Source organism: Erpetoichthys calabaricus, chromosome 8 (assembly GCF_900747795.2).
Source record: "Erpetoichthys calabaricus chromosome 8, fErpCal1.3, whole genome shotgun sequence".
NCBI classification, from domain to species: Eukaryota; Metazoa; Chordata; class Cladistia; order Polypteriformes; family Polypteridae; genus Erpetoichthys; species Erpetoichthys calabaricus.
In genome coordinates, this window is record NC_041401.2 from 182,858,951 (window position 1) to 182,877,197 (window position 18,247).

Sequence of the window (18,247 nt, forward strand, 5' to 3'; positions counted from 1 at the left end):
TAGCTTAGAGCTCTTCACTTGCGAGGGTCACTTTCGTAACCTTCTTCTGTTCCCAGACAGTCCCCCACATTGATGTTTACTCGATTATGTTGGCCTCTTTCGTAAGTCGCTTTTCAGTCGTGTCTGCTAAGTGAATAAATGTAAATGTAAACGCCGTTGAACTTATACCATGGTGCCTGTCTATCACAAACCATGCTAATTCTGAGCCTGCACTCTTTGGGGTAACCTGTTTTGCTGAGATACAGAGCATTAAATCTGGATGAAAAAACATCACACTGCTAACAAATCTATGTATTTTGCCACTCTGTGATAACTCATCAATATGTAAGAGTGGGGCGGAGCCTTCAAACAAAACACACAAATGGTGTGTAAACGAGATGTAAAGCCAGTTTTAGAACAAACTGAAGCTGAACCAGTAGTTGAACCAGGAAATAATGACGACAATGTGAAACCGACACATACGCCACTGTGCGATGATACGCCTGGTCAATTCGCTCCCATAAAGGTTCATCATGGTGCAGGTAGCTTCGTTTCAAAAAATGATTGCGATCAAGTGGAAGGAGAAGAAACATGTGATCCCCCCCCAATGCAGCAACCGTCAATGCTTGTGTCAGGGGAAATATGAACGTCAGTAAACCTTGTGCTGTGGTGGCCTACAATAACACCACGGGGCTTGTCGATCGTGAGAATCAGCCACTGACATTCTCTCATGCTCAAGAGACAGGAAAACATATAAGAAAAGTCTGCAAAGAAACGCACCTCTTCTGTTCGGTTTACGACATCGGGCTATGTGTTGGTGACTGTCTCGAAACATGTCGTGTACTAAATCTGTAGCGGACACTAGACAGACCTATTCTACTGTATTTATGTAGACATTCTGCTATTTACTGTACGTGTTTCTGTTATACGTTATAACATTTTTTCTTATTGAAAAAAAATCATTCAGCATTTTTGAATCGTTTCCCTTGGGTAAGCATAAAGCTAAGGAGGCTGGGAGCAAGTGTGGGTGAATATGTGAGAGTGGGCTGGTATCCCATCCAGGGTTTCTGCCTGCCGTGAGCTTGGCACCTTCAGAATAGGCTCTGGCCCTCTGTCACCCTACACCTGGTCTGAGCTGGTTTAAAAAATGTATGCATATGCAATCCCAATTAACTGTTACAATGAAGTGTTTACATATAATTACTTATTAATTAGTGATAAAGAGCTCAGCTGGACTTAAACATATAAGGCATTTGAAAAGAACTCCTGATGTCCCACCTCAGCTCTGAAATGTGCTCATGGAGATCTGTCATTTAATTTGATGTGATTTTCTCGGTGAGCCCTCCATGTTCCAGAACAAGTTTATTTTTGAAAGACATTTGGTGCCATCTAGTGGTGAATGATAGGAACTCCGTATACGAGTCTAAGCCTAGAGATGATTAAGGTATGTGCCATTTTAGCATTTAATCCTTTTGTTGATACCAAAATTCAAAATGCTCGGTTCATCACTCCAACTTCAAAGGTTAATTTAATGTCAAATGGTAAAAAGCTGGTATCTAATTTTAAAATTTCATATCAAGCCTACAAATAATCATAACACTTTGATATTAGGAAAGGGATTAAATGATAAAACGGCTCACCATAGTTTTATCTAGTAAATGTTTTTGTGCAGAAAAATGTAGGAAATTTGCGTAACAAAAAAAGAGGACAACGTGCCCAGTGTGGATTTTGCAATTAATATAGACTTTTTGACTTTGAAAGAAACTAAAGTTCCTAGAGGGTACGTTTGCCTTTGGATATCATCAGTGGACTCATTTTCACTGTCACTAAAGCTCTGCTGTGCCTGTCCTCACACTTGTCTACTCCTTCACTGGACAAGTTTGTAAGTACACTACATACATGGCTGAAGGTTTGTGGACACTTGATCTATATGAGCTTGTTAGATGTTCATTCATTCATTCATTTTCCACTGCTTATCCGGGACTGAGGCAAAACAGTCTGAGCAGTTAGGCCCATGCGTTCCTTTCCCCAAACTCACTTGCAAACTCATACTGTGGGATCCCATGGTGATCCTATGCCATCTGGGAGATATAATCCTCCCAGCGAGTCCTGCTTCTTTCATGGGGTCTCCTACCATCTGGTCATGCCCATAAAACCTCCACAGGGATGTGTCTGGGAGACATCCGTATCAAACGTCCGAACCACCTCCTTTGGCTTCTCTCGATGTGGAGGGTCAGTGGCTCTATCCCTAGCTTCTCCCAGATGCCTTTGCTTCTCCCCCTCTCTGTCTCTAAGAGCACCCAAAATCATGAGCATTAATATGGAATTGGCCCTTTGCAACTATAAGAACCTCCACGGCTTTCCACAAGATTTTGAAATGTGGGAATTTGTCCTCATCGAGAAAGAAGAGCGTTTGTGAGGTCAGGTATTGATGTTGGATGAGAAGACTCAGCTCACTATCGGTATTTACATTCATCCCAAAGGTGTTCGGTAGGGTTGAGGTCAAGGCTCAGTCAATTTCCTCCATGTCTTTATGGACCTTGCTTTGTGCTCAGGGGTACAGTCATGCTGGAATAGAAATCTGTTGCCACAAAATTGGAAGCATACAATTGTTTAAATTGTCCTTGTATGCCGTAGCATTAACAGGACCCTGCACAGGAACCAAGGAACCTTGTCCCAAACCCTGAAAAACAGCCCCAGACCATCATCCCTCCTCCACCAAACTTTACCATAGGCTCTAAGCAGTCCAGAAGGTAGCGTTCTCCTGGCATCCACCAAATCCAGATTTTTCCATCAGCCTACCAGATAGTGTAGTGTGATTCACCACTCCAAGTGACACATTTCCACTGCCTCCAGAATCCAATGGAGGGGTGCTTTACGCCACTTCTGTCGATGCTTGGCATTGCATATGCTGGTCTTTGAGTTGTGTGCAGCTACTCAGCCATGAAAGACAATTTCATGAAATTCATAATGCATGGTTCTTGTGCTGAAGTTGTTTCCAGTTGAAGTTTGAAACTCTGTTCTTTATGATGCCACAGAGGAGAGCTGATTTGGGCTTCATCTCTGGGAGTGTGAGTGGCCTACCATATCATGGTGGTGCTGTTGTTGCTCGTGAACACTTTAACATCACGATAATAGCACTTACAGTTGTCCGCAGGGCCATCTTAGCAGCATTATAGGCCCCTGAGCCCCTACCAACACAACCACTCGCAGGAATAAAAATGTAAATGGTCAATTAAATTAAACATCTATTTACTGTATTGGTACTGCCAACAAAATCAGTGTTTAAACATTAAAAACATGCTGTACAGCAAAGATTCATCAACACAAACATTTGAACAATATAACATGAGCCTTGAAAAATATATAAATGAGACTCAATTGGTAAACCATACCGACGGAGATGGCACAGTATGACATTACTATGAATTATTGATTATTGATCAACTGTTCAACACAAACATTTGCGAAATCTCTTTGCAGAGAATTGAGTTGAAGTGACGTTAACAGATAGGCTTTTACGTTCTGTAGTGTGTGAGATCCATACACATACCTGCACGTGAGGTGGCAAAGGTGACCGTGATGCTAAATCAGAGGTGAATGCCAATGTCCACTTGTAAGACAATAACAAATATTTATAGTTTAGTGTGGTATAGAATTTATTTATTGACAGCAAGTCACAACATACAGAGATTAGCATGGGGCCCCTATGCTCATGGGGCAACTGACCAGCATGCCCATGTGTTAAGACGGCCCTCATTGTCCAGTGCAGATCTAGCATAGAAGAAATGTCACATACTGTCTTGTGCAAAGGTGGCATCCTATGACAATGCCATGTTTAAAGTCACGGAGCTCTTCAGTACAACCCCTTCTACTGCCAATGGAGATTGCATGGCTATGTACCTGTTTGAGGGCGGCACGGTGGCGCAGTGGGTAGCACTGCTGCCTCGTAGTAAGGAGACCCGGGTTCACTTCCTGGGTCCTCCCTGCATGGAGTTTGCCTGTTCTCCCCGTGTCTGCGTGGGTTTCCTCCCACAGTCCAAAGACATGCAGGTTAGGTGTATTGGCGATCCTAAATTGACCCTGGTGTGTGTGTGTGTACCCTGCGGTGGGCTGGCGCCCTGCCCAGGATTTGTTCCTGCCTTGTGCCCTGTGCTGGCTGGGATTGGCTCCAGCAGACCCCCGTAACCCTGGTTGGATGATGATGATAATGATGACTGTACCTGTTTGGATGCACCTGTTGATGATGAAACATCTGGACTCCATCATCTGGGGGACTGTCTACATACTTTTGACCATATTGTCTGTGCCCAGCAGTTGTTGTCTCTAGAGGGTGCAATTGAGCCAAAGTCAAATGTTGCCTTTGAGGCAAAAATAAATAAAAAGAAAAATGGTTGCATTTGAGTGGGTCAGAAAGCAAATGTGTCCATCACCGCCATATCAATCAGCTACTACATTCACTGCATTGAAGTGAACGTCGAGAAAAATTATTTTTGTGTTAAATTAGCTTGGCTGCTGCCGGCGATGATCTCCACAGTCAGTCAGTAGCCATCACATCACAATAATAAATTCTGGACTAAGTGAAAGTTTGACCAATATAACACCTCCACTTCACCTACCATGGACAAGTCTTTGGACTCTAATATATGACTCTAGAATCAGCTTGCTTTATGAATACTAGGGCTTTAGTAGTTATCTTGTATAGAAGACCCCAAACAAATGTGACCAGTCTAAAGATTTTAGAACCATGCAGGGTGACACTTGTGCTATCAAAAACCTTTGGCTAGGTCTTAGAAAGGAACTTCCATCTATCCATCCATTCTCAAGCCTGCTTAAAGGCATAGAAGCACTTGAAGCTGTTCACTTCAAAAACAACAACAAGCTATATTCTAGTTTAAAATCTAGAATCTTAGACATAAATGTCTACGTGTGTGTGTGTTGGTCTGTCCGGCCATGAAGTGAGAGGTGGAGTCGGTGTAGGTGCTCCACCTCCGAGGAATCTGAAACTCGCTTAGCCGCTAATGCACAAGTGAGGCGAGCACATCGGCAAAACGAAACCTCCAAAGAAAGACAAAGTCGATTAGCTGCTAATACACAAGTGAGGCGAGCACATCGGCAAAACGAAACCTCCGAAGAAAGACAAAGTCACTTAACTGCTGATACACAAGTGAGGTGAGCACGTCAGCAAAATGAAACCTCCAAAGAAAGACAAAGTTGATTAGCTGCTGATACACAAGTGAGGCAAGCACATCGGCAAAACAAAACCTCCAAAGAAAGACAAAGTCGATTAGCTGCTGATACACAAGTGAGGTGAGCACGTCAGCAAAACGAAACCTCCAAAGAAAGACAAAGTCACTTAGCTGCTGATACACAAGTGAGGCGAGCACATCGGCAAAACGAAACCTCCGAAGAAAGACAAAGTCACTTAGCTGCTGATACACAAGTGAGGCGAGCACATCGGCAAAACGAAACCTCCGAAGAAAGACAAAGTCACTTAGCTGCTGATACACAAGTGAGGCGAGCACATCGGCAAAACGAAACCTCCGAAGAAAGACAAAGTCACTTAGCTGCTGATACACAAGTGAGGCGAGCACATCGGCAAAACGAAACCTCCGAAGAAAGACAAAGTCGATTTGCTGCTAATACACAAGTGAGGCGAGCACATCAGCAAAACAAAACCTCCGAAGAAAGACAAAGTCACTTAGCTGCTAATACACAAGCCAGGTGAGCACGTCAGCAAAACGAAACCTCCAGAGAAAGAGTCACTCGCTTAACCCCTACTACAGAAGGGAGGCAAGCACATCGGCAAAATGGCAACCCTTTTACTTTTCCTCCCGCCGCTAATAACACAAGCGAGGTGAGCACATTTATACTTCACGCTCAGAATGTGTATGCGCACATATCATGGCTGCCACGCGTTCCCAGCATTCATTTGATGAGAACATCCTCAGAAATGAACATGACGCAAGCGCGAGTTGCAGTACCCGCAAAAAGTCGGGGGGCACAGCGTGATAAAAGTCGGAATGTGATGTCAGAGTCTCTGTTTACTATCTACATGTGACAGAAAGCCGTTATGAGGATTCTACAGGATCGATGTACATCCCTGGATTGATAGATGTAATCATTAAACATCCTTTTCAAAGATAGTGTGGCAAGGTGTCCTCAGAATTTAATGGATGTTTCAGGCAATTCACAACACAGCGAAGCTGAACATGAACCTGTTCTCACCGTGATGATATCTCGCACTGCCACCTGGTGGAATCTCCCAGATTTACGTAAAGTACATGCATGAGTATGAACAGTACAACACTTGCATAGCAGTAGCGTCTGCTGGAGCACGCATCACGTTAAGTTTGCACTCACGGCCTAAATCATAGAGATACTGTATGGAGGGAAAGCTAATTATGCCCAGTGCCATATAATTAATGACCTCTTCTGACACAGTCCATACAGTACATTCGTTTCACTCCTGATTGGGATGTTGGAAGCAGATCCTATCAGAGAAGCAGAGGCCACAAGAGGAAGTTAACCCTAAATGTGAAACCAGGGTGGATTCATAGAAGGACATTTTAGAGTCTCTGAATAAAAACACCTTGGAGCAAACAGGAGAATCCAGAAAATTCCACAAGCATGGAAAAATCCAAGGGTGTCAAACCCAAGACCCTGAAGCTGTGAGACAGCTGCAGTGAAACCATGCAAAATATATCCAATCCAATCTTTTTCGCATTTTTGCCTTCTGTAGTATATATTTACTGCAGACGTCTGTGATGCTTTCATGCTGACTGATCACAGGTTGCCTACAAGTTATGAGTGAAAAGCAATCGAGTTCATGCGGTGTAATAGGAACTTCCTCTTTGTTGTTCTTGGTTTGTTTCTCACATCATGTGTCCCACCTGGAGAAGGTTTGCAATCACATATTTGGCCTTTAGCCTTTTATTGCCTTCACTTTTATGTAATATAAAATAAGGTCAATCCATATCTGACCAAGCTTATCTGATCTGGTGTGGAAAAAGAGAGGAACACAGCTGAGTGCGATAATAACGGCAGAGACAAAAAGCGGAAGTGTATGAAGAGATAAAGATGTTACTGCAATGAGACGGTCCGAAGGCCTGATGGGAGACTCATTCGAGATGGTGTCCCGCACGCGCACATGGGAGGCAGTCGAAGGGCCTAACTGTGGGTGAGCTACAGAGTCAGGGGTTGATGAATCACACTAATGCCTTCTCTCCCTGTTCCACAGACTTCCAGAAGGGAAGACCAAGTAAACTTCCTATTTCCGGCATCAGACCACACCCTTCTGCTGACCTCACTTCTGCCCATATCCCTGTTGAGTATGAATAAAGCCAAGACCTCTGCTTACCCAGATCAGTCACATATTGACTCAGTCTTTGATGATAACTCGTTTTTTTTGAGTATCGTAGTTGTATTAATATACAGGGTGAACGCTAGGGGTCACTGTGGCCCCTTAAACGCAACAGACAGACACACAGGACACAAGGTAAAAGCACCAAGAAGATATTTATTAATTCTTTTCTTCTCCAACAGTGCCCTCCAAGCACCACAGCCACTATAAACAGGTAAATGCAGTACAATGCAAGCGTTGTCCATCTCCTCCCGACTCTGGCTCGCCTGCTGGGTGTTTTGCAGTCCTTTATATAGTTCTTTACCTGGAGGTGCTTCTACTCTTCTGTCCATGTGACCTGCCAGTACTTCCGGGTCAGACGGAGAATTCAAGCTCTTTAATCAGCCTGGAAGTACTTCTTGGCTCCCATCCCCGTGACCTTCTAGTACTTCCGGACTAGGCGAGAATCTTGTCTCCCATCGTCGTTCCACAGTAACCCCTGGCAGCACCCACGGCACCCAACAGGGCTGAGATACCAAACTCCAAGTCTCAGGATGCCCTGTGGGAGTCTGGGGCACCACTACACTCCAGGGGAGCTGCCATCTAGCCTCTTGGGGGAGACAGTGTCCTAGAAAAACTGCTTTCCCCCATCCTTCCAAATCAGGAGCGCCCCGGCTGGGTTGAGGTGCCAGCTGTCTCTTACAATGGAGTGGATTCCCCGAAACTTCTCCTTTGTTTTGTCTCTTTACAATGGCCAAGGCAAGTTAATTAAAATGTATATAGCACTTTTTCTTAAGCTTTGTTTTCCCAATTTTGATTTTTTTCTGTGATTGAGATGCAGAATTGGGGTCACTATCTGGAGTTCTCCTCCACTTTCGAGGAAATGGAAATTGTGTTAATAGCAGTGCCACAACAAAAACTTTCCTTGTAAATTTTTTCTGATTGAACGCAGTACCCAGGAGTCATTTCTGATGATATTTTGGCCAACGTTGTTATGATTTGGGACATTCTTTCCTTTTTTTTGTTGTCAATTCTAGAGTCCTGTTTTGAAGTTTATGTGTCTTATGGATTACAACCTGCTTGAAGAAGGGGCCTGAGTTTCCTCGAAGGCTTGCATACTGCATTCATTTTAGTTAGCCAATTTAAAGGGGTCATTTGGCTTGACTTGTCATCAAAACCTTCTGTGAAAGAAAGGATTTTGATTTTGAGATTTGCCTCAGTTGGTACAAGCTGGACTCTACCACTGTGGAGATTTGTTTGTCAAAACTTAGTGACGACTCGAAGATGATGCCCAGATTTTCCTGAGATCGTTATGAATTTTTGCTTTCAGTAAGTGCAAAATTCATTAGTGAAGAAGTAAGACCAAAGATAATGACCTCTGTTTTATTTTCATTCAGTTGGAGATAATTTGGTACCATCCAAAGTTGAATATCATCAATACACTCCATCAGCTTTTTTATAGATGAAGCGATGCCAAGGCTAACTTTAAGATCAAGCTGAGTATCATTAGCATAACAATAGTAATCGACACTGTGTTTTTGAAATATGGACCCCAAAGGGAGCAGATATAAGGCAAATAATAAGGGGGACAGAATGGAGACTTGGGGTACGTCTTGTACAAGCGGAGATGCCTGGGAGAAATCATCACCTATGTTAACCGACATCGATCTCTAACCTTTAAAGTAGGGCAACAACCCAATTCAGTGCACATCCTTGAATGCCGACTTCACACTCAAGCTGCTTTAACAGAACCCCATGGTCCACCATATCGCTGAGGTCATGCAGCACTAAAATAGCACAAGAACCCGAGTCCAGGTCAGATCAGGTCTGCTCGGATTGGGGAGCATGCACTGGTACAGCGCGTTACCGCACCCACCACACGTCGAAACAGCTTGGGATCCCGGTTGGCAACCCCCCAGGCAGACACATGGTCCTGTCCCATCCTCCGGTAATGACCCTCTATCTGCCGTAGCCAGGTGTTACGTGGGCATCCCCTTGGCCTGGTTCCACCACTAGGGTCCTCAACGGTGAGGATCCTGCGAGTCGGATCACCCTCGGGGAATCGCGCCACATGGCCATAGTGCCGTAACTGACGCTCCCTCACGATGCAGGTAATGTGCTTCATTCGGAACTCCATGAGCAACCCGAGTCCAAGGTTAATAAAGTATCATAAGTCACCTTCAATTACTATGAACTTTTGTAAAACCAGATTGAAATACGTCACCCAGATTCCATCGAAACCTGATCATTTTTGGATGGACTATTCATTAAAGGAGATTCTGTAAATCAATGGATGACTAAATAAATTGAGTTGCCGAATAAATGATTGAAGCATTGTTTTGAAAGACCAAGACTCCAGTGAATGATTTCTGATACCTTTGGGTTGGACTGAGGAGACGGGTCTAACTGCAGGCAGTAATAAGGTGTTACATATGTCACATAATGGCCACAACATCACGTAAAGGCCACAACATCAGTCCCGAAATGCCTTCTGAGTCAGATAACCCTAAACTTAACCATAGTGGGCATTCAATGGGCGTTACGTGACTAATGTTGTGGCTGTTACGTGATGTTGGGGCATTACATGTCTGTCCTCATAGGTATAGCGGGCTGCAGTTACATTCTGCTGGAACTGAGGGACATCTCTGAAGAAAAATCATTTTCCTTCTTTTCGAAGGAAACATTAATAAGCACGGGGGGTGTGGGGGGGGGGGGAATCAAGCTGTGTGCCTGACAAGGCTAGGATAGGATTGAGAGACTGCACGGTGAGGGTGATTAATGTGGAATTTTAATCTATCCTTTTATGATTAACATTGATAAAAAGGAAAGACACCAGCAATCGATGGTCTTATCCTGCCACCTTGGGACCTTCACGTCAGCTCAGTCCTCTCTGCTCACTGCCTCATTGGATTTTCATTTTTCTTCCAATAAGATGTGTTGTCCCGTTAGACTCACATCAATTCCACTTCAGCGTCGGTTATGGATTTGCTCTCCTCGGTCTCTTTTTGCAGCTGCTGCTTTGTTTTGCCCCCTGATAGAGAAGGCGGTATGTGTGCATTTAACAAATTAAATGGTTGTTCAGAGTCGGCAGGAATCTTCTATAGGCAGACTTAAGAAAATAATGTTAAAAAATAAGAACGTAAACGTATTTACGGCATCTACCTGCTGCTTCATAAATTAATGCCACACATTTTTTATTATTATTAAACATTTCTCCTTAACTGTTTAGCCACCAGAAGGCAGCAGACGGGTGATCATGGGAATGGAGCTGCTGCTCTAATGAGAAGGGTCTGACTGCACTGCCTGCGCTAACTATGTCAAAGGTCAGCTAATGCCCACAGCGTCGGCCACAAAATGCCCTTTCAGTCAGATAACCCTCCCACAACCCTAATGTTAAGCATAGTGTAACAGGGCCCTAATGTTAACCATAGTGTAACGGGGTCCTAATGTTAACCATAGTGTAACAGGGCCCTAATGTTAACCATAGTGTAACGGGGCCCTAATGTTAACCATAGTGTAACGGGGCCCTAATGTTAACCATAGTGTAACGGGGTCCTAATGTTAACCATAGTGTAACGGGGCCCTAATGTTAACCATAGTGTAACGGGGCCCTAATGTTAACCATAGTGTAACGGGGCTCTAATGTTAACCATAGTGTAACAGGGCCCTAATGTTAACCATAGAGTAATGCAATGGGTGTTACATGACTGACGTTGAGGGCGTTTCTTGATGACCGACCTCATAAGGTACTGCGGTCTGTAATTACACTCTGCTGGCTCTAATGCAGATGTCCAGAAGCAGCCTGTTGACCCACCGCTGCCCCTAGAATGACGACTGTCCCCCCCCAAACTCTACTGTCAGTCATTTTAAACTAGCTTCCTGTCCATAGTGTCTCATTCCTGTCTCTCTGATTACTCCATTAGGAGACTCGTCTCCACATCACTGAACACTACTGTATATTTTGTTGTACGACTCCTGGCTGCAGATCAGCCCTGCATGTTTATTTTAGAAGTGGTGCTGCCTTTTTGCCGTCTCAATCTGAAATTTAACAAGTGCATATAACAGTTATTCCTCATTTAAAAAATGTATAAATTAAATATGTAATATAGTGGTGTAGCAGGCAGCACTTGGACTTCAGATGTGTTACCTATTACTTGACATGTTGTAGCCAGGCAGTGGCCAGCCCTGCAGTGTCATGTCTTATGATCTTTATGTTAGTCTTTAAGTGTCATTCTTGTGCATGTGGTGTTTTGAATATTGCTTTGTCTCTTAATATATTATGGATGTACAACCCAAAATCAGAAAAAGACGGGAAAAAAATGCAGTGGTTCTTAAATTTCCTTTGACTTTTATTTCATCGCAGACAAGATATTTTATGTTTTGTCTGGTCAGCTTCATTTCATTTGTTAATATACATCCATTCCTGCATTTCAGGCCTGCAACACATTCCAAAAAAAGTTGGGATGGTAAAGCATTCACCATTTTGTAATGTTGCCTTTCCTTCTCACAACACTTAAAGATATTTTGGCACTGAGGATGCCAAGCGATGAAGTATTTCAGGTGTTATTTTGTCCCAATCTTGTCCCCTAACCAACATCTCTTCTCCATTCCTCAGGTCTATTTCAAGCGAGACGGCGAGCTAATTGAAGCGATGACTTGGGGGCAGACCCCTATGGGAAGTGACGGAAGCGCTGGAGGCCTGAGAGACCCCCGGCCCCTTATTAGTCGTGAGCTGGATGACACCAAGCTGCAGAAGTCATTGTCTCTGCTGGACCTGGATGAGAAGCCACCAAGACTCTTTACAGAGGATCCTCATCGGGATAACACCCCCAGGGCCCCGGGTTATGAGCCCAACCCAGCCACAGAGATCATTCCAGAAACAGTGGTCAGCCGGGAATTCCCACGTTGGGTCCAAAGTGCCGAGCCCCTGTATTACTTTCGCAATGCACATATCCCATTGAATGATGGGACTGTGGAAGTAAGAGCCATGCTCACTTGGACTCTAAACCCACAGCTTGATAACGATGCCCTATTCAGCTGTGAAGTCAAACACCCAGCCTTGTCGATGCCCATGCAGGCTGAGGTCACACTGGGTGAGTTCAGCTTCTGCTACACAAAGTGGAAGTAGATTAATGCGTGGATTAATTTTGCAGTTTGAAGTGAAAAAACGTTTTTCTTAGTCAGAATTGTATATGTGTTCCAGTATGAGCAAAAATAATTTATAATGTCATTTTTTATTTCAGTATTAAATGTTTTGAGATTTCCTTTAATTAATATAGTCTTATAAGATCTATCTATCTATCAGTCATATAGCGCCTTTCATATCCATCTATTATATAGTGCCTTTACTCTATCTATAAATCTATGTTACATAGTGCCTTTCATATCTATCTAAGTATTATATAGTGTCTTTCATACCTATCTATCTATTATATAATGCCATTCATCTATCTATCTATCAGTTATATAGTGCCTTTCATATCTATGTATTATATAGTGCCTTTCATATCTATCTATCAATTATATAGTACCTTTCATATCTATCAGTTATATAGTGCCTTTCATATCTCTCTATGTATTATATACTGTCTTTCATACCTATCTATTATATAATGCCTTTTATCTTTCTATCAGTTATATAGTGCCTTTTAATATTTATCATATAGTGCCTTTCATATCTATCTGTTATATAGTGCCTTTCATATCTATCTATGTATTATATACTGTACTGTCTTTCATACCTATCTATCTATTATATAATGCTTTTCATCTACCTATTTATCTTTCTATCTATCAGTAATATAGCGCCTTTCATATCTATTATATAGTGCCTTCACTCTATCTATCTATAAATCTATCTGTTATATAGTGCCTTTACTCTATCTATAAACCTATCTATTATTTAATGCCTTTCATCTGTCTGTCTATCTACCTGTTAGATAGATAGATATGAAAGGCACTATCTATCTATCTATCTATCTATCTATCTATCTATCTATCTGTTAGATAGATATGAAAGGCAATATATAACAGAGATAGATAGATATATATTGCCTTTCATATCTATCTAACAGATAGATAGATAGATAGATAGATAGATAGATAGATAGATAGATAGATAGATAGATAGATAGATATGAAAGGCACTAACAGGTAGATAGATAGACAGACAGATGAAAGGCATTAAATAATAGATAGATAGATAGGTTTATAGATAGAGTAAAGGCACTATATAATAGATAGATATGAAAGGCACTATATATTTGTCTATTTATCTTTCTACCTACTTATCAGTTATATAGTGCCCTTCATCCATCCATGTGTCTATCTAATAGCCTGTCACCTCATTTACTATTATCAAAATCAGTTTGGATTAACCGTCTTCTGTTTTCTGCTCTTCTCACAGCGGCACCCAAGGACCCCAAGCTGGCAATGTCTCCGCCACGAGCGAAAGTTGGGGACACCGTCCGAATACTCGTGCAAGGATTCAAGGTAGGACCATGTAGGGTGGGTGTTTCACAAACCTTAAGGCAATGAAAATTGTAGTCCAGACAACGGTCAGATAGATAGATAGATAGATAGACACTATATAATATATATTCTATACTAAATATCCCTTAAACTGAGGGCTTCATTTTTAGATTGCTTTTGTTGGTAATAAATTTAATAATACATTGCAAATTATACCTAAATATTTAAATTGTATTAAAAAATAAAAAGAAAAAAATCCTTAAGTTTACCACTAGAGGGCTGTATTGCCAAGGAAATCCAATTGTACCCACTGACTCCTCATAAAAACTCCCAGCAGTGGTGGTCACAGAACAGGAATTCCTTGGGGCAAGGTGGTCACTGGAGATGCAGTAATCAGACGTGGGTGGTCAGCCAAACAGTTGCCATCAGGGGCAGGTGTAGTTGCGAGACAGTGATTAAAGGAAAATGCCTGACTAAATGAGATTATTTCAAATACAGTGTACAAGTCTATTCTTCTAATTTTTCTTCTTCTTTCAGCTGCTTCTCTTAGGGGTAGACACAGCGGATCATCTTCTTCCATATCTTTCTGTCCTCTACATCTTGTTCTGTTACACCCATCACCTGCATGTCCTCTCTCACCACATCCATAAACCTTCACTTAGGTCTTCCTCTGTTCCTCTTACCTGGGTGCTCTATCCTTAGCACCCTTCTCCCAATATACCCAGTCTCTCTCCTCTGCACATGTCCAAACCAACGCAATCTCGCCTCTCTGACTTTGTCTCCCAACCGACCAACTTGAGCTGACCCTCTAATGTCCTCATTTCTAATCCAGTCCATCCTCGTCACACCCAATGCAAATCTTTGCATCTTTAACTCTGCCACCTCCAGCTCTGTCTCCTGTGCCACCATCTCCAACCCATATAACATAGCTGGTCTCACTATCTGTTCTGGTTCTAATTGTTTTTGCAAACCTTTGTAATCCTAATATAAAAATCCTAATGCTACTGCTGCAAGCAGGAAGCCATGTGACAGGAGGCAGGAAGTAGGAAGTAGGAAGTGAGTGCAGCAGCAGTAAGCATGGTGTGTTTATTACCTCTGTGTTTGTACTCTCAAACAATCCTTCGCCATCCTGCTTAGTTAGCCCTTGTGAAGGCATTCCCTGTAAGTTCTCTTTTTTCTAGTTTTATAGTCTTTGTTTAAGTAACTTTGGTTAAGGAGTGTCAAAGTAAATGTTGTATTTCATTACATAAATTTACTGAGCCTTTGGCTGTTAAGCTCTTAGTTATAAATGCTGCAGTATTTACTCTATGTTACTTATACAAGTACTTATTAGTGTTTGTTTGTATTTGTATTTACAGTTTCACACCATTTTTGTAATTAAACATTCTCTACATCACTTCGTGGTTCCGGGAATTATTGCATGAAGGTGTTTAGCTTGCTGGATAATTGAACAGGAGATTCAGTGAGGCCAGTACAGTGAAAAGGGAGACCTACAAGCAAGATTGCTCAGTGGCTCTGACTCCATTGTCTTATAAGGCATATTAAGGCAGAAATAACAGCGCAGTAATTTGCTCAAGAATTGCTAGAGGAGTTACAGTTACTACATTATCCAGTTGTCTATGTAAAATGGAGCTTCAAGAATTGGAAGTTAGATCTGTTGCTTGTCGTTCGACTAAATCTTCTGCTGTTTCAAATGTCAGTGTAGCAGCAGCCAAAGCACGTGCTAAGGCAGAAGCTGCCCAAGCTAGAGCTGCCTTTTCAAAGAAGGAGATTGAACTTAGAATGGAAAAGGCCCGTCTAGAAGCCACGTTAGATGCTCTGGAGAGAGAGAGAGAGGCAGAGGCTGCGCTGGCTGAAGCAGCTGTGATGGAGGCTGCAGTTGCAAACTTAGAGGCCGCAGAAATTGAACTCGGATCCCAGTTACTGCCAGCACAGAGCCCACAGCAGCGTACTGAACAGTATGTAAATGAGCATAGCGGCAGGCATTCATTCAGGGAAGGATGTTTGAATAATGGCCCCATTCCGGACATGTGTGTCCTCAACCTGGTAGCAGATGAAAATATAGCCAGAGAAGAAGCAAGCTATCTGGCATCAGGTCATCCTGCAGATACTACTGTACACAATAAAGAGTCTCCTTTAAGGCAAAGGAGCCATCCTACCCTTTTAAGTAATCAGCCAAGCAGTGCTCGGAGCCTGCCTGTGCTAACACCTTGCCCCAGTCGTTATAACCACCACATGGATGAAACTGCTGGACACTCTCGTGACCATGCCTCATCAGATTTAGCAAGGTATCTGGTACGAAGCCAACTGATATCATCCGGACCAAATAAGTTTGATGACCGGCCCGAGAATTATTTGGCCTGGAAATTCACATTCCTTAATGCCATAGAGACATTGGGTCTTACAGCGGGAGAAGAGATAGATTTATTGATTAAATGGCTTGGGACAGAATCTGCAGAACATGCGCGTCGCATCAAGTCAGCGAATGTGCGGAACTTGTCTATTGGGCTGCAGCGCATTTGGGAGAGATTGGAGGAGATTTATGGGTCACCAGAAGCCATAGAAAGTGCTCTGCTTGCAAAACTGGACAATTTTCCTAAAATATTACCAAAAGAACACCAAAAGCTTAGGGAACTGAGTGATTTACTGTCTGAGGTTGAGGCTGCAAAACGAGATGGTTTTTTAGCAGGGCTTTCCTACTTGGACACTGCTAGAGGTGTTAACCCAATAGTAGAAAAGCTCCCATATGCGCTGCAGGAGAAGTGGATGATGCAGGGCTCCCGCTATAAGCAACAACACAAGGTCACCTTTCCCCCATTTTCCTTCTTTTTGCAGTTCATACGCGGTGAAGCTAAGGCACGTAATGACCCCAGCTTTACTCTCCCCTCCTCCACTGTTAACCCAAATAAGAGAGAGAGATTCGTCGAGAGTCACAGTAATGCCCGTAAGCCAGTGTCTGTACACAAAACAGATATTACTCCCTGTTCCAATTCCCCAGCCAATGATGACCCAGATAGACAATGTCCAGTTCATCGCAAACCTCACCCCCTGAGAAAGTGCAGAGGCTTTAGAGAGATGCCCCTCGATGAACGGAAAAGAATATTAAAAACACATAACATCTGTTTCAAATGCTGCGCATCAACCAAACATGTTGCCAGATGTTGTGAAACAAGTGTCAAATGTTCTGAATGTGAGAGTGACAGGCATTCAGCTGCCCTCCATCCAGGCCCAGCTCCTTGGCTGTCCAAGTCCCCTTCTCCCCTCGCACAGCATGGCAGGGAGAAGAAAGAAGCAGCAGATGACGCTATTACGTCCAAATGCACTGAGGTGTGTGGTGAAGGCTTTAGTGGGAAATCCTGTGCAAAAATATGCCTTGTGAATGTTTATCCAGCCAGTGACCGCAGCAAAAGCAGGAGGATGTATGCCATGCTGGATGACCAAAGCAATAGGTCCCTAGCTCGGCCAGATTTTTTTTGACATTTTCAACATAGATGGACCTTCAGCTGCATATACATTGAAAACCTGCTCTGGAATAGCTGAGACTACTGGCAGGCGAGCGGTTGGTTATATCATAGAGTCATTAGATGAAAAAGTAAGTCTTCCTTTGCCTACACTCCTAGAATGCTATATGATCCCTGACAACAGGGATGAAATTCCTACTCCAGAAGCTGCTCACAATCACCATCACCTCAAGGCAATCGCCAATGAAATACCACCTCGTGATAGAGAAGCAGCAATTCTGCTGTTGCTGGGAAGGGACATGTTAAGGGTGCATAAAGTCCGTAAGCAGATCAATGGGCCCCATGATGCAGCATATGCCCAAAAATTGGACTTGGGCTGGGTAATAATTGGTGATGTGTGCCTGGGTGGTACACACAGGCCTTCAGAGGTCACTAGCATGAAAACTTACATCCTGGATAATGGCAGGCCAAGTCTCTTTCACCCATGCGAGAGCCATATGATGGTCAAAGAGAGGTTCATCCCTTCTGAGCAGCACCAACTCTTCTGCCGCATTCCCAGTGAAAGCCATCTGACTGGAGCAAATGGGGAGAAACTTGGACAATCGGTTTTCTACCAAACAAAAAGTGATCACAAACCTGCACCTTCTATGGAAGATCTTTTGTTTCTCAAAACTATGTTGAATGAATTCTTCCAAGACTCCAGCAACAGCTGGGTGGCCCCACTTCCTTTTCGCAAAGCACGTAGGCAATTGCCTAATAATCGTGTATATGCTATGAATCGTTTTAGATCTCTAAGCCGCACCCTTGAGAAACATCCAGAGATGAAAGCTCATTTTCTAGAATTCATGAAAAGGATGTTGGATAGCTGTCATGCAGAGCTTGCGCCTCCGGTTCAAGAAGGTAAGGAGTACTGGTATTTGCCCTTCTTCGGAGTGTACCACACACAAAAGCCCACCCAAATACGTGTGGTTTTTGATTCTAGTGCTCAATTTGA

At 43.0% G+C, this 18,247-nt stretch overlaps 1 protein-coding gene across 1 annotated transcript in view; it reads left to right on the top strand.

Moving 5' to 3' along the window:
- Window positions 1-18,247, top strand: part of igsf21a (immunoglobin superfamily, member 21a) — an 897,495-nt gene that overhangs the window by 862,340 nt on the left and 16,908 nt on the right. Inside the window, exons 6-7 of the mRNA XM_051930758.1 lie at window positions 11,937-12,414; window positions 13,728-13,813. Of these exons, the coding sequence (XP_051786718.1) occupies window positions 11,937-12,414; window positions 13,728-13,813 (564 nt within the window). The remainder of the gene's footprint in view (window positions 1-11,936; window positions 12,415-13,727; window positions 13,814-18,247) is intronic.